Here is a 15,009-nt window from a genome sequence, read left to right on the forward strand (position 1 = left end):
TTTGTTCACAAGAGTGAAAAGCTCAAGTTATTTTAAAGAAAGCAGAACACAAAATAATGAAACAAATATGCAATAATAAAACACTAAGGGCAAAATAAATTTATACATAACACAACTATTTTTCAAAATTCTTGCTTTGCTTTAGATGCTAGTTTGCCTTCTGGCTAAAAACACATTCTTCACACATGCTGGGAATGTTGAGGAAAACTAGTCAGCATTCAGAGGATTAATACAGATTTCCAGCTCTGTGCCTTCAGGCTTAATAGTCAGACATCTATTTGTCCTCAGGAGAGGTTAGGGGTTGAAATGCAAATATGCAAACAACCGAATTCTTTGTTAAGATATCAAGAAAAAGCTTGATCTTTGCTGCTGTTTAATAAATCCTTGCAATTTTATGGACTTATTTAAATGCAGCTTTGTGTCTTACTATTTTGAAGGAGAAAACAATGCGAGGAAACAAACACATTCATTCTGACTAAAATTTGTTCTCTAGAGGAAAAATGACATACACCCTTGACAGCTTATTTACCAAACTCACTAAAGATTTATTGATTTATCAATCAGTGCCTTGAGCATTTGCTTCTCCCCAAGGGAAAATTAACAATTCCAGCTAACCTAATATATTCTATGTATAAACTAAGTGAATGCAAGAATCAATCCTGGCACAGTTTGCAACATCCAGTTAAAAAAATGCTGTCCCTTTTGGTGTATGTAAAATTGAAAGCTATACTAACGAAGAATAAATGCTCATGTTGCTTACAAACATAAAAAATACTTATTAAGACAGTACAATTGAACCCAACAGACATTTTAAATCATTTAAATACTCAGTGGGAGGCAAAAGCATTGGAAAATAAAAAATTGAATGATTTTGCTTCTAGATTAATACTAAGTACTACCACTATTAGTTGCAATACTGACATGCCTCAAAGCAGAGATATTTCACAGAGCTACAAATTCTCTTTTACTTCACCTGCAAAAGCATAAGCTTGAAAATTAATTACTGGTTCGATGGTGTCAGAGCAACATAAGAATTCCAGCAGGCAAAAAAAGAAAATCTAAGAAGATTGTGTTATTTAGCAAAGAAAGAAAATATTTCAACACAAATAAAATGTACTTGCATGAAGGTAAAAAATTAAAATGATGGCAGAGAAAGCAAAATGCAGTAAACCTAAGATTAGCTTGTCACTACAAAGAGTAAAGATATCCAAAGCATATATAAAATTAAAGTTTAAAATAGGAAAGAACTGGAATAGCAGCTCAATACATTAATGCCACTGTTGAACCTGTGCAGCACCCAATTATCATGGGGAGCCACAGAGCGCCCCATCCTCTGCACGTGACCAACAGATACAGCAATGTCTGCTCCTTAAAACCGAGCACAACAATCCAACACACACATAAAACCAAACCCCACTACTACAACCCCAGAGTACTGTCTCTGTGCTTATGAGGGCTACAGAAGCCCATCGACAGGGTGTCTCGTCGTCACAATTAGTATCTCTCTGCGAGAGACGTTCCATGTGAACGTTCAAATCCAATACAGAAAACAAACCATGTATATTTTTAAAACTTCACACACATAACTCCATTTACTCTAAGTTTTATTGTAACGCACTGAACGGAGGGCTCTATTAGCCACTACAAATTGCATTTAGAGAAAAATCCTCAAGACATGTCACGATCTCCTCCGTTTATTTAAAGCAGAGCTAAGTAAGAAAATTGCCACCCAATGCCAGTAAGCAAAGACAGGACTCCTTGTAGAGCACTGCCCTCTGGTGTTAGGCCAATTCTAAAGTCTATTTTATATTTAAGATTCCCCCCAACCACCCCCCTTGCAGGTTTTTTTTATTTTTTTACCTGAAAGAACCACCTCCAGGGTCATTCAGCTTGTTTTTCTGATTTGCAGAGACCTGAACACCAAAGCCCCCAGGACTTTTGCTGGCTTGTATTGTTGGTGCCTTCCCTACTGTGCCTGAAAAACACCAAGCAATGTTATTATGAGCTGTCTTAGACAATTTACATCAAAGAACCTTCTGTCCAGGAACTAAATTTAACTGTCTGTAAATTGCAAACAAAGGAAGTTATTATTTTTTAAAGATTACACAGCTGGAGAAGAACAATTTAAAATACAAGATTTATAATAACGTTACAGTTTGTTCAATATTTATAGAATACTGAAGACACCAAAAATTAAAACCGTTAGTCGTAAATGGTTAGAATACACATAATGGTTTTAAGTGTGTGTGCAAATGTCAGTAAACCACTTGATCTAGATAATTTGCACAGAATAAAGAAATAGAATTTGAAATGTTCTTAGTACAGATGCTTTAAGTCAGTCACTCATTACTCATTAACTATGCCTTATATTTTTTATATTGTCATTGCTCTTGTTGTAAAAAACGTATTTTTCAGAGTTGAAAACATTATTTTACATATTTTAAAACATTTTCTATCATAAATGAAATAAAAAAGCACTACTGTAAACTTTGACATAACCGCCCTTGTAAGGGTTGTCTTTTACTTATTTTATTTATTTTGAAAACAATGGTTTAAAAGCAATTCATCTCTGTATCTAGACTTGACAGGTCTGTATGTGTAAGTAGACGTGGGCTTTCTGAAGGAGCTGAAGCATGGTGGGCATTCAGCCTCTTGTGACAGTAATTTGAAAAATGGATATAAATTCCTCTCTGCCATTTGGAAAACTCAAACTAAAAATAATCACAAATTTAGGTTGCTAATTAGTAAATCAACAGACTTGAATTATTATTAAAAACGTATCAGTATGCAACTGAAAAAGCACTGACAAATGAAACTTTGGGAGTCAAGTCCTCCTTTACTGCTCGAACACATTTCCTTGGGTTAATTTTGTGTTTTCCTCAACCCCACTAAGGTTTTGGCATGTGAAAAATATTAATTGTCCACTTGACTTAAAAACAAAAAAATCTCACCTATCACTCTATTTTTTTGAGTGTTCACAAACACAGTGTTCCAGACATTGAAAAGTTCCTGACAGTTATTCCTGCGCATCTATGATTCTCTGCTCATAGATGGCACAGTAGGAACCTCAGTAGAGTTACATCATTTTTCTTTCATGAACCACAAAAAACTGAAACACAACGACCCCTAAAAATCCTTTTAAGGACGCTTCTTTGATAAAACAAAATTGTTAGCTCTGAATGACTCCAACATTACTTTTTTTATCTTGAAGTCTTCATCAACTTCAACATACGCTCTTAAAGCAAAGATAATTTGACGGTGTTGATTCAGTTCTGTTGTGTAGCCTCTCAACATAACCAAATACAAAAGATTTAAGACTTCAGGCTCCAAGCATGGGGAACACAAGTATTTTGCCAGCAGAATATTTAAGGTTCGTGAGATGTCACAGGTAGCGTTAGTCCATGGATCAGACAATTCATTTAGCTATCTCAGATTAACTAATTGAAAGGTTTTCTGCTAAGTGAACTGGAAGGAAAGAAATAATACAATAATAAAAACTAGCAGATATCTGCTGATTAGCAGATAGGAGCTGAAAAGTGTGTTAACCTTGAAAATTATTGCAACGGCAAAAGTGGCACTCCTCCAGAATCATTTTGATGTTCCTTTAGAACTGGTATCAGTGGTTGGTTTTCTACAGATGGTAACTTTTGATCAGGGGAAAAAAAAAAGCAAAAGGTACAGCAACGGAGCAGTTAGCTACTTGGTCTCAGGAAAACAGCATATCTACACTGGATACAGAAAAATTAAGTCCCATTTCCTTTCTCCCATTGTATGTGTAATTCTTCTTAAATGGATCTGGCAAAGTAAATATAAGTTTTGGGATGACACCCAAGTTTTCCAGTTTAAATCAGCTGTGCATGACTAAGCAGGTTGACACAAAATATGGTAAAACATCAATTTCTATTATGAGACAGGGCCTATTTTTAAAATTCTAAATCCTGTGGGCCTAGATATTTCATGGGATTGGTAATGACATACAGAGTCTTTCACCACTGGGTCCTCAATTAAAATTTAAAGTAGCATGATCTAGAGAAATAAGCCCAAATTTAGCAGTTTATCAATTCTGAGTTGTATTTCTGCACAGGTTAAATATCTGCAATGAATACTCCAGCTAATTATTTTTTTACTATTTGGCTCAATTCCCTCATCTCTAAGATCACCCAACTATTATACTGATAAAGGAGTGTGAATTTTTCGTGCGATAACTACAGCGTTACTACCCCTGGAAGTAATTTTATTAACATACAAGTCCTTAAAGCCTGCCAACTGTATCTACGCTACTGTTTTAAAAAGCATTACGGTCTGTTCACATGGATGCATTAAAATCAATGTAAAGATACACTACACTACGAGATTCACTCCTACGAGAGAAGGAAAATGCACCATTCCGTGGAAGTCAGCTCAGTTGTCCTATAATTAACCTTAAAAAGTCACACTGCACAGAATTGTAGCACTGCAATTTTCTGTATAGACCACATCCTACTCCAGTATCTCACCTCGTCCTACAAGCCAGTAAACAATTACCACCATACTGGTGTTTACAATAGGAAGTTTTAACAGCAGATCAATATGAAAATAATCTGCTGACAGTTTGCCATAGTGGCACTTCTTAGTGCTGCAAGCACACAAGTGGGCTTCTCCCTAGACGTGGGCTGCAGGATAAACAGCTTTAAAATGGGATATCCTCTAAATTTCTGTTCTGTCTGCTTTGCCTGTATTATTAAAACAATATATTGGTGGGCTTAAAGCTTGTAAATAGGAATAAGCTCACCTGAAAGTAGGGCTTTGCATTAATTGGCCTTTATGAACTGTTGTCTTCCTTAAGCCAAACTGCCAGTTAAGTTACACTTTGTTGGCTGAATTTATTCATGATAGCTGTTGATCATACCCTGAACCTACTGTTCAAAAGACAGATGCCAACATCATACAAATTCTTGGCAAACTGTTGACACTCAACAAGCAAAGAAATGAAATCAGCCTTCTCTCTCGGACATGTTAGTCAGAAGTGAAAGTTCACGCTATAAGATGCCAAGTATCTTTCTTGTTATTAAACTCAGGACATGAGTGTCAGCACTATAAAATATATGCCTTTTATGACAAGTAAATGCATTTCTTCCTAACTTGGAAAAACAGCCTACAGGATTACAGTGACAGCCTGGTCTCCATGTCCTCTCAACCTCTGGGTTCTCTGAAGGCAACGGAGCAAGCAGAACATCAGCTGCTATTAACTGTGATCACTGGGGATTTTGATGCTTTCCTTTCTCAAGGAGAATAGAAAAGAAAAAGCAATAAAGTCCAATAGGCCGCAATAGCTTTTATGTGCATTTAAACCAGTTTTGTTTCTGATTCAACAACTGAAGATGGCAAGCTCTGTATTCCATTACAAACCCTCGATCATCTAAATGCCCACATCCATAAAAGATACTCTCACACATAATCAGGAAAAATAAAAACTGAGCCTCACAGGTCTAACAGTGAAAAGAAACAAACAGGTATTCATTAGAAAGCAAGAAGGCTTCAAGAACCCTCTTAAAAAGCGGGCTGTATCAGCCAGACGTCAATCCGCCTGTGCACAGACAGAGCAGGAAACTCTGGAAAACCAACCCTCTGGGTCCTCTGGCTGGCGGTATGTCGGGGTGCTGCAGTCAGTCTCTGACCTCAAAGACCAAACATACTCACCAGGGAAGAAATAAAAGGCACGCGAGTTGAGAATTTCTCCAGGACTCCTACCTTGACCTCTGCAGCTGCACAGACAGTGACTACCACATTCCGCTTCAGGTTTAAGAGTTAAAAGTAGGATTATTTGATAACTCAGGTATCCTCTAGGGTTCAGGGAAAAATGAGGAATTGCTTTCTTGGCCCAGAGTTAGAGCTTAGAGCAGTTACAAGTCAAATTCCTGACTTCTTTCACAACTTTCCATGAAGAACTGCTAAGTGAGGAGCTAGTCACAGGTGAGTTTAGTCCTAAGGTTGTTTCAAAACATTTCACCGTGTTGGTCTGAAACACCTTGAAACTGCATAGTGAAAACATGCATTCCTCAGCCAGCATGAAGGAAAAAAAGAAAGGTCAAGCCTGCCAATGTCAATGCTGTAATTTTTTCCCATGCTGCTAGTTTGTAATGACAATGAAATTCATACAAAGTTAACAATCTCACTAAAATATTTAAACCCATACCTTGTGGTCTAATGGTCTGAGTTATTACCACTGGCATCCTAATCTGGGTAGTCTGGCAAGCAGGGTTTCGTTTCACAGTTTGAGCAGATGTTGACTGGATAATCTGCTATTATTAAAAAAAAGTATACTTATATTATACTCTTTATACACAAACACACACAACGTAAATACACTGATACCTGTAATTACTAATACAAGCATGGGGATCTCTACAAGCACAACCAGCTAGTGACAAAAGTCATATTTGTGTAACGCCTGTGGTTGTGTGTGTGTGTGTGTGTCTATACCTGGTTTGCTATTATGCGCTAAAAAGTCAAATAATATTCGACACATATCATATGTCACAACTTTCAATCAAAAATATATTTCAAAGTAATCAGGTAAATATTACACTTCCATTCAGAAAATTTACTAGGCAGAAAAGCATTTTTGTAGAAGAAAATGCTGCAGTAGTTTTAGCGGTATCCATCTATAACCATTACGCTTTTAACTAAGTATCTATGCTTTTAAAAGAACATATATATACTAGAAGTAAAATCTAAAATATTATGGGTTCCGAAGACAGATAGACACAAATGTTTTGCGGTTATCATATACTATTCATCTTTCAAATGTTAACTGGATATTATTGAAGTTTCACTCACTACTAAGCCAAGTTCTCAAGTCCTTACCCAAAACTGAAACTGGGTTAGGAACTTAGAATTTGACCCATAAACAAAGCAAACCAAAAAGAAAAAGCCTGAGAGGGTCATTTCTAAGCAACAGCAAAATGTACATTCATGAAATCAGAGATGAGGTAGGCACGGATGTAACAAGCAGAAGATTCAAAAAGACGTGTCAAGGCTGCAGAGCTGGAAAAAAAAAATTCATAAATAAATTTGAAAGCAAAACACACAGGCAAACAGCTGTGAATAAGATTGCAGCCACAACTCAGGCAGGACATCTCCAGAAGCCACGTGCTCTTCACAGTCACAACTACATTACTGGTCTGCTGTTCTGAACTCCAGGGCTGTCGCACACCCAGAGGATGCAACACTCCCTCCTGAAGAAAACACACCAGGCTACACACAGCTCCATGAAACCAACAGGAACCACCGCACCCCTAATTCGGCACCAGTCAGCATTTGTCTTACGAAGTAGATCTAAAACCATATTATACAGTTCAATAACATACGGCCAAACCTCTCACTTCCAAGTAAGCTATGGAGAAAAGGAAAGCAGAAAAAGTATTTTCAAATGAGAAATAAAAGTAGAGAAGGAAGAGGCTATGGAACAAAGAGCAAATTGTTCCGTCAGTAGGAACTAGGGCTCCCGAGTCGGAAGGAAGAGGTGAAAACTACAAACAAGAAAAGTGTACTGGGAGAACAAGGCCTGTAACATAGTCTGGAGAAAAAACAAACAGGGCTATTTTGAACTTGCATTCTGTACATCCTAAAATATTAACAGTTGAAAAGTCATAATAAACCTGTGGATGTAGAAGCATTGACAATAGGTACCTTGCAGAGAAAGAAAAAGAGAAAAAAAAGAGTAAGGATTCAGCTTCAACTATGGACATGGAAGGAAAATGGAGCATTTGTACCAAGCACAGAAGTAGAGCAAATGGATGAAAATTTACTCGTCAAGATAGGCAGTGAGTAAATAGTGACATTCAAAGGGGAAGGAATAAAGTAGCAACCATGCTTAGAAACAGGAAAGAAACAGAGGCGATAAGTGAAAATGAGGGAAGAAGCCAAATTTGGCTGCATTTTGACACACAGGAAACGTGTACAAGTGTATTGTAATAAGGAGACCACAGAAAACAAGAAGACTACGTTGGCACAGAAAGGAAAGAGAGTGTTGCCACTTGTAATATAAGGAAAAAAATTGCCCATGAGTGTGGACAAGCACTGGAATGCTTACCCAGAGAGGCTGTGTAATCCCAGCTCGAAGACACCCAAAATAAAATTGCTCAAGGCCTGGGAAACAACCTCCTAACTTTTAAGCAGGAGGTTGGACCAGACACCTCCAGAAGCCCCTTCTGACATTTTACCACCATATCCATAATAATAACATCGATGATCTTAGAGAAGCGCTGAGTCAGAAAAGGGAACAAGACAGAATGTAAAAATCTTCAGAGTGTACAGAAACCATTCATAGTGCTATTTCCACCGAAAAGAAGGGAAGTCACCGGCACTGCCTCTCCTAGTGCAAGACAGGAAAGTTACCTACATTTTTCTCCAGAAAATAACATTTTTCTGCAAAATAAGATGCATGTTTCTCACGATAGAAACTATTCTCCCTCTATTTTAATTTCACCTTTCCACTTCTCCCATTAACCATCATCTTACTATTCCACTAGTCAGGCTCACTTCAATTCACCATTTGTCTGCTCCTCTATACTCCCCAAAAGCTTCAGCCCACTACTCCACCCCTTTCTAAAGTTTATTTTCACACCTGTATAAACAGTTCATACAAAGGTGCTTCCACAAAACAAGCAGACTTATGAAGATGAAAAAAACCGCTACTTAACAGTCATGTTACTGATAACCAGAACAACAAAGTGGTGACAACTGAAATATCCACTGTTCTTAAGGCCCTTCTTCAAAAACCCTAGATTCCACAACTATACGAGAATAAATAATAGTGCTCTCTGGTCCTACTCTCAAGCCAAAAGGTGATGATAAAGGTTGAAATCTTCTACTGTGTGTGGTATTGCAGGACAAAAAAGATTGCAGGTGTGAACGCAAACAAATAATTAACAGACCAAAATTAAACGACCAAATACAGACTGAGAAAGAATTCAGCCAAAGCACCTATATGTAGTAAAGTAGAAAGAATGATAACTTCTTTCCTCTTACCTAAATAGAGCATATTAAATAAAAATGAAAGTTACTGCCTACAAATCGCTGAAAGGAAAAGACCTTTAGGGCAGTTAGATTAGAATTCACTGCTAAAGTTTTTGAGGACAATGATTTTGCAATCTAGATGCTTCTTTAGCCGTGCAGAGGCGTGGGGTCCCAAGGACATGCTTCCCCTCACTCGACAAGGGCTGCAAAATCAGCCCGACTCAATTGACTCAAATCACACTTTGCAAGAAAATCATCTGATGCAAAAGCTTAAGCATTTATAAAATATGCATAAGCATATAAAAACTAAAAGCAATAAAATAACAGTAATAAAAACAAAAGCATAAGAAATCGAAGCTTCTGCAAAGAATGGAAAATAAAAACAAATTTGGAAAACATATCCTTTACCAAGCGGGTTTTTTTGTATCAATTAAGTTAAAAAAAAGTATTGTGGAAGGAAGAAACAAGCCACTTGTAAATCTACAAAATTCAGAATGGCTATAGTCTGATATGACATTTATCTTCACTCATGAGTAAACACTTGCTAACTCACTTGTGGCTATGCCACTTGTGATTTATCAGTCTACTCACTCCTGAAGATAAATGTCATATCAAACCTCAGCTATCATGTAATCTGGCAGCATTAACTTACAATGTTCATGCTTTTATGGGCCCAGAATTCATATTTACCGTTGTTTACCAGGCTGCAATAGTAAGTTACAATTTTTCAACGGTGCCTCAAAATTTGCACAAGCAATTAATTATTTTTCCTCCCAAATAAAAAAAATTGACTTTTCTGAAGCTCAGCATGTATTTTTCAATGTTAATATGACAACAGTATTGTTCCATTGAGTATATGTTTTCAAAGAAGCAATGAAGAAAAATCAAATCAAAAGTCACCAGATCATTTGTCCCAGTTGCTCCCCAATTTTTTTATACAATTCTCCCCAAAGTCTAATTTTGGATGTTTTCAATGATGTTTTCTCATCACTGCATCTGGGAGCCTGATCTACCATCCAATAATCTGCCTTACTGCAAGGATACTTCGCCTTATATCCTGTCTAAATCCTATTTTGCTTAATTATATCCTGTTACTCATATTTATACTCTCTTAGACTGTTCTAAATAATTCATCTATACACTACGATGTTTGAAGCTTTAAAATATTTGTAAATGCTTTCTGTGCTCCTTCAGTTGGTATCAGACCAAGTCAAGTGTGTTTAATTTTCTTAGGCTTTTTTTTCAGTCTTTGCTTTCAGGTCCATCCTTTAATTGCCATTTTCTGTTATCAGTTTCCAAACAACTTTCATTGCCTATATCCTCCTTGTATTAACATACAGCCCACAACATTCTGAACATAAAGTCCACGATAATAACTCAGAAAAGTACTGGGCCATATTTCAAACAGGCATACGATTTGTCAAGTATACACTTTGTTCCTGCTAACGGAGCCAAGACTTTTACTGCTTGACAGCCATTTCCATTTAAATTTTATTGTACACCAAATTCCAAGTCAGCGAGCCAATCTTTATTAGTTCATTAATAGAAACAACTCCTTTTATGCGAACAGCCATCTTTTACTCTACCATTTCTAAGCTGTCTCACACGCAGGACAAAAAGAAAATTATTCCCTGTGAGTCATTAAAACGTGTACAAATTACCATCATTCAACAACAGAAAACTTATCTCAGAAAACACTTCAGCAGAGACTTAAAAACAAAGCAGAATATTCCCATAGAACATAATGCTTATTCTGTTGTTACATCTCGTTTCCCAAGTCCATTCCTCTATCACACCTTTTTGGAGCCTCCAACCACTGTGACGGTGGCTGGAAGAGCACTAGTAGATGTTTTAGCAAATACTATTCTAAAGGAACTTAAGACAGCAAAACCTCTCCTCTGGACACTGAAAAATGTAGTACAGCAACAACAGTTCAGATCTATTTCTATACGTCTTCCCTAATCCTACACCTGCACGGATCTTTACATTGCTTTGCATATAATTAAATTTGTTTTAATTAGGATGGATCATTTTGAATTTCTTACTGTTTCTTTATCATTTAAATTTAATTATTGGCTTCAACCTCCAGGACTAATTTCTCCTTACAATGCAGTGCCCACGCTATATATCGAGTGCTAATTGATCTCCAGCACTCATCAATCCACTTACAACTTCCACACATTTAATAAAGAACACCTCCCTTATCCATAGAAATTTTATTTGCAGTAACACCCAGAACAAGACAGGTCACGTCTCTGTATGTAAGGCTGTGCAGAGCCCCTGCCCTCTAAGAATGACAATTTAGACAAACTTTGAACATTGCACTTAGAACAATTAAAAAAAAATTGATTGCTGGCTTATCTCATTAGTGTCCTATCAATAAAATATTAGCCTAAGATTACTCCTCTTTTCCCTAGTTAGGAGTAGTTCCCAGTACAGCACTACAGAGCTCTTTAGAGCATAGCTTCTCCATTGTTTTGGAACCTGATTCCAATGCTGCACAAAACAGATAAATAGAATAAACTCCTCTTTCATCTCTACCAGCACTATACATCCAAATGCTGAGTCTCCTCTGCACAATCTACGTCACACGCTGAACAGAGCACGCGGAATTCCTACGCTGCAAAATACCTCCGCACAACTGGAAGAAGTGCCCCCATCTGACTCCCTGATAGAAAAGCAAAGCCAAAAGAAAGGAACAGTTAGCAGATTCTCCATATTTTAAAAGACTACTGTAAATTGGTAGGGAAGGAACTATATTGGAAAACAGGCTTGCCCTTCTGCAGCTGGACAGTCTGCAAAGCCAGCTGGAACACATTCCAGTGAGCTTCAGGCTTGGAAAATCTGGAGCTCAGCCAGTTTCCTCCATCAGCGCTGGCCACCCTTAGGCAAGCCAGCTGTAATCTTCCTCTCCCGGACAAGTCCCAGGCAAGATGGCCAGCAGCTCTTTGCTGTGCTCTGATTTCGGGGAGCACTAAGAAATGGGAAGAGGGTGATCACTGTCACCACAAAGAAGGAATGCTTAGGAACAATTACTAGTGTGACACAGAGATGCCAGTAGATTTTCTGTCCACTACGTGAGCTGATGGTGGTTGCGGTAGAAACTCTTACTGTCTGATGCTCCTTTTGTCTGTCTAGAACTAATCTGAAGGCCTTTAAGAAGTGCTCGATTAATGACATGTTTGGCTCTGTTAACTATTTACTGGTAAATCAAAAGCAAATAACAGAAAGCCAGTTTTGCAATAAAGCAAATCAATTATAGCTTATAAATGTATTCAATTTCCCCTAAATATTTTCTAGAACAGGAACAGCATTAAGCATAGTTTTGCTCTGTGCTGTTTGCTATCTTTTGAAAATGAGCAGTCATTTCAGGTACCCAGTAAGATGAAAATTCAGTCCTAGACCTATGACTTTCTCACAGATGGAACAATTCCTTTTGCCCATGAGATCCATCTCCACAATACACGACCTCAGCAGTTTTCGGCTCTTTTAGAGAGCAGAGGTACGTTGAATAAGAGAACAGGGCAACCCTTCCCATCATTAATCTCTACTCAGACTGACATCACTGCCTTCTTGGAGTATGCATTGACATGCGAAAGAGACACAGAAGGTGTTTCTCCCATAAGGCTTTATTCCATTTGGAAAACACTCCACAAGGACTATAATCATAAGAGTTAGAATTCCTGTGGACTTACTGATACGTTTTGTTCTAGATCTAACGGTGGGGTGCGACCTGCCTTGTAGGCACAGGAGTGTTTGAAGTGGGCTGCAAAACACTGCAACAGTTGTGTTACCTGGCAGCAGGTTAGTCCCAAGGCTGTGGCGTGGGATAAGGCTACACTTACTGCCCAGGAACATTTATACTTGCAAGGAACCTCTCAGCTGCTGTCGGCAATTTGCTTTCCACAGGACAGGGAGTCATAATTACACCTTCTGCCTAGAACTACAATCAGTTCCTGCTCCTCTGTCTTGAAGAACTGAAGCTGTTACCTATCGAGTCTCATGAAACACAGGCAAATAAAGACCTCATAAAGTCTGAGGAACACTTTTCTAATTAATACAACAGTGGAGAAGGAATAGGGAGAACACATCTCAGAAAAGGAAAGAATTCAAGTGGCTGAGCAGAAAGCTGCCGAGATGCAAAATATCCAGACGTCTTGCGTGCATTACAAAAGCCAGAGTCAGAAGTCTTAGCAGCTAGGATGTTCTTACACGTTAAAGCTCTGCTCATTAAAGGATGGCAAAATTATATTAATTTCATTTTAAAGCTAAATTACTAAGGGCCAGAAAGTATTTGTAAGGTTCAAAAGAGATGGCTCAGATGGCTGTTGTACACTGTTACTCTTAAATTAAAGCAAAATAAGCATTCTCTCTCCAAACACCCTACAAATTATCTATATCCTCCACAGAGCCTATATATTCAAGAACAGATATATTTTGAGGTTTTACAGTATCATGTGTGTATTTCTGAATCATGATAATACACTTCTATACCGACTAGATATACCTGACAATTTGATTTTGAAACCTAAGTCAAGGAGTTTTCATACATACACAGAAACCACAGACAAAGAAACTCTTACAACTTTGCTCGAAGGATGATAATGCCTGTATTAACTCAAGACCTTGTAAAAATCCTAAACATTTTAATCACAACTGTAAACACACACACAAGCTTCTATACCATGGTGGGAAAAACTCCTCACTCTCTCAGGGAGAAGGTGGCTTTAGACCTGACTTACTGATAGTGCCTTTAAAATTAATAAGTCTAAGCACATAATGTTCAAATATGCACAATGATAAATTTCAATAAATAAAGTATGGCACTATTTCTACGCAAAACATGCTGTTACAGTGCAGCTATTCTTCAAACATTTTATAACTGTGTAAAAGAGCTTAAAATGAGATACAGTTAATTTTAATGCAGACTAATCTAAGAAAAACAGCATACCTAATGACATACTAAAAATTATACACTTGCCTATAAGTCTTGAAAAGCTTTCCGCTCTACATTTGTAATTAACACAAGTTCCACCGTGCTCACGTAACAATTGTTGTACTCCAGACAAAAAGGCCAAGAGGGCATTTTCTTAAACTTAAGCTACGTTAATAATGTTACCTAAACTAATGGTTGAGCACAAAGGTAGAACATACATGTGACTGCCATAAAATGAGGTACTATTGTAGATCACAGAATATGATACAAACAAAAAACTATTTTCCCAAACAAGCCGAAATAAAACAGCACTGAAAACTGCTACTCAGTTTGTTAAGAAATTCTCTTTTATAGTACAGTACCTACCAGTTGAGAACTCTGATTTGACTGTACCACCTTAACCTGAGGAGGTTGCACTGTATTTGATACAGACACTGTGCAAATGTTGTTTGGTTGCCTTATTCCTATTGTCTGCGTTGTGACAACAGAGGAAATGCTTCCAGAGGCAGATTGAGGTATAACTTGTGAGAGCTTGGTTTGCTGAAGTGACTGCTGAGGCGGCTGTCCTTGCAAAACTGAATGCTGACTATTCAGCAACGATTGTCTCAATGCAGGTAGACTTTTCTAGAAACAGAAGAAAGTTGATGAAACAGCACATTTAGCAAGTTGATAATTATTTTTAAATTGCGGTAAACATGGTTAAAAGAATGCAGCTTTCTTTTTAATATTACTACCGACCTATTAGTCAAAAAGAAATAAGATTTAACAGATTATCTAAGAGGGAAAGTTGAGCTTACACTTTTATTAAGCTTTCAATTCGGATTTAACAACCCTGTAGATGTTGAGGTGCCCTAATGCCACCATAGCAATAAAATGTAACACTGTCCTTCTCAAGACTATCTAGAACTTGTAGCTTAAGCCTTCAGAAGGGAAAAAAAAATATATAGGAAAGGCAGAACCATAGGAACAACCCTATTCCCTTTGCATGCTAGAAGTAAGCTGCACCAATTTATTTCACCTGATATGCCCCAGTCCCCAGAACACGACGATATAACTGTTGACGCCCTACAGCA

General features: G+C 37.5%; 1 protein-coding gene across 1 annotated transcript in view; it reads right to left on the reverse strand.

Moving 5' to 3' along the window:
* LOC128853516 (transcription initiation factor TFIID subunit 4-like) overlaps positions 1-15,009 on the reverse strand; it is a 128,618-nt gene that overhangs the window by 96,850 nt on the left and 16,759 nt on the right. Inside the window, exons 7-9 of the mRNA XM_054079067.1 lie at positions 14,303-14,560; positions 6,176-6,281; positions 1,861-1,975 (exon numbers count right to left, since the gene is read on the reverse strand). Coding sequence (XP_053935042.1) covers positions 1,861-1,975; positions 6,176-6,281; positions 14,303-14,560 — 479 coding nt within the window. The remainder of the gene's footprint in view (positions 1-1,860; positions 1,976-6,175; positions 6,282-14,302; positions 14,561-15,009) is intronic.

This window comes from Cuculus canorus, chromosome 13, assembly GCF_017976375.1.
Source record: "Cuculus canorus isolate bCucCan1 chromosome 13, bCucCan1.pri, whole genome shotgun sequence".
Lineage (NCBI taxonomy): Eukaryota > Metazoa > Chordata > Aves > Cuculiformes > Cuculidae > Cuculus > Cuculus canorus.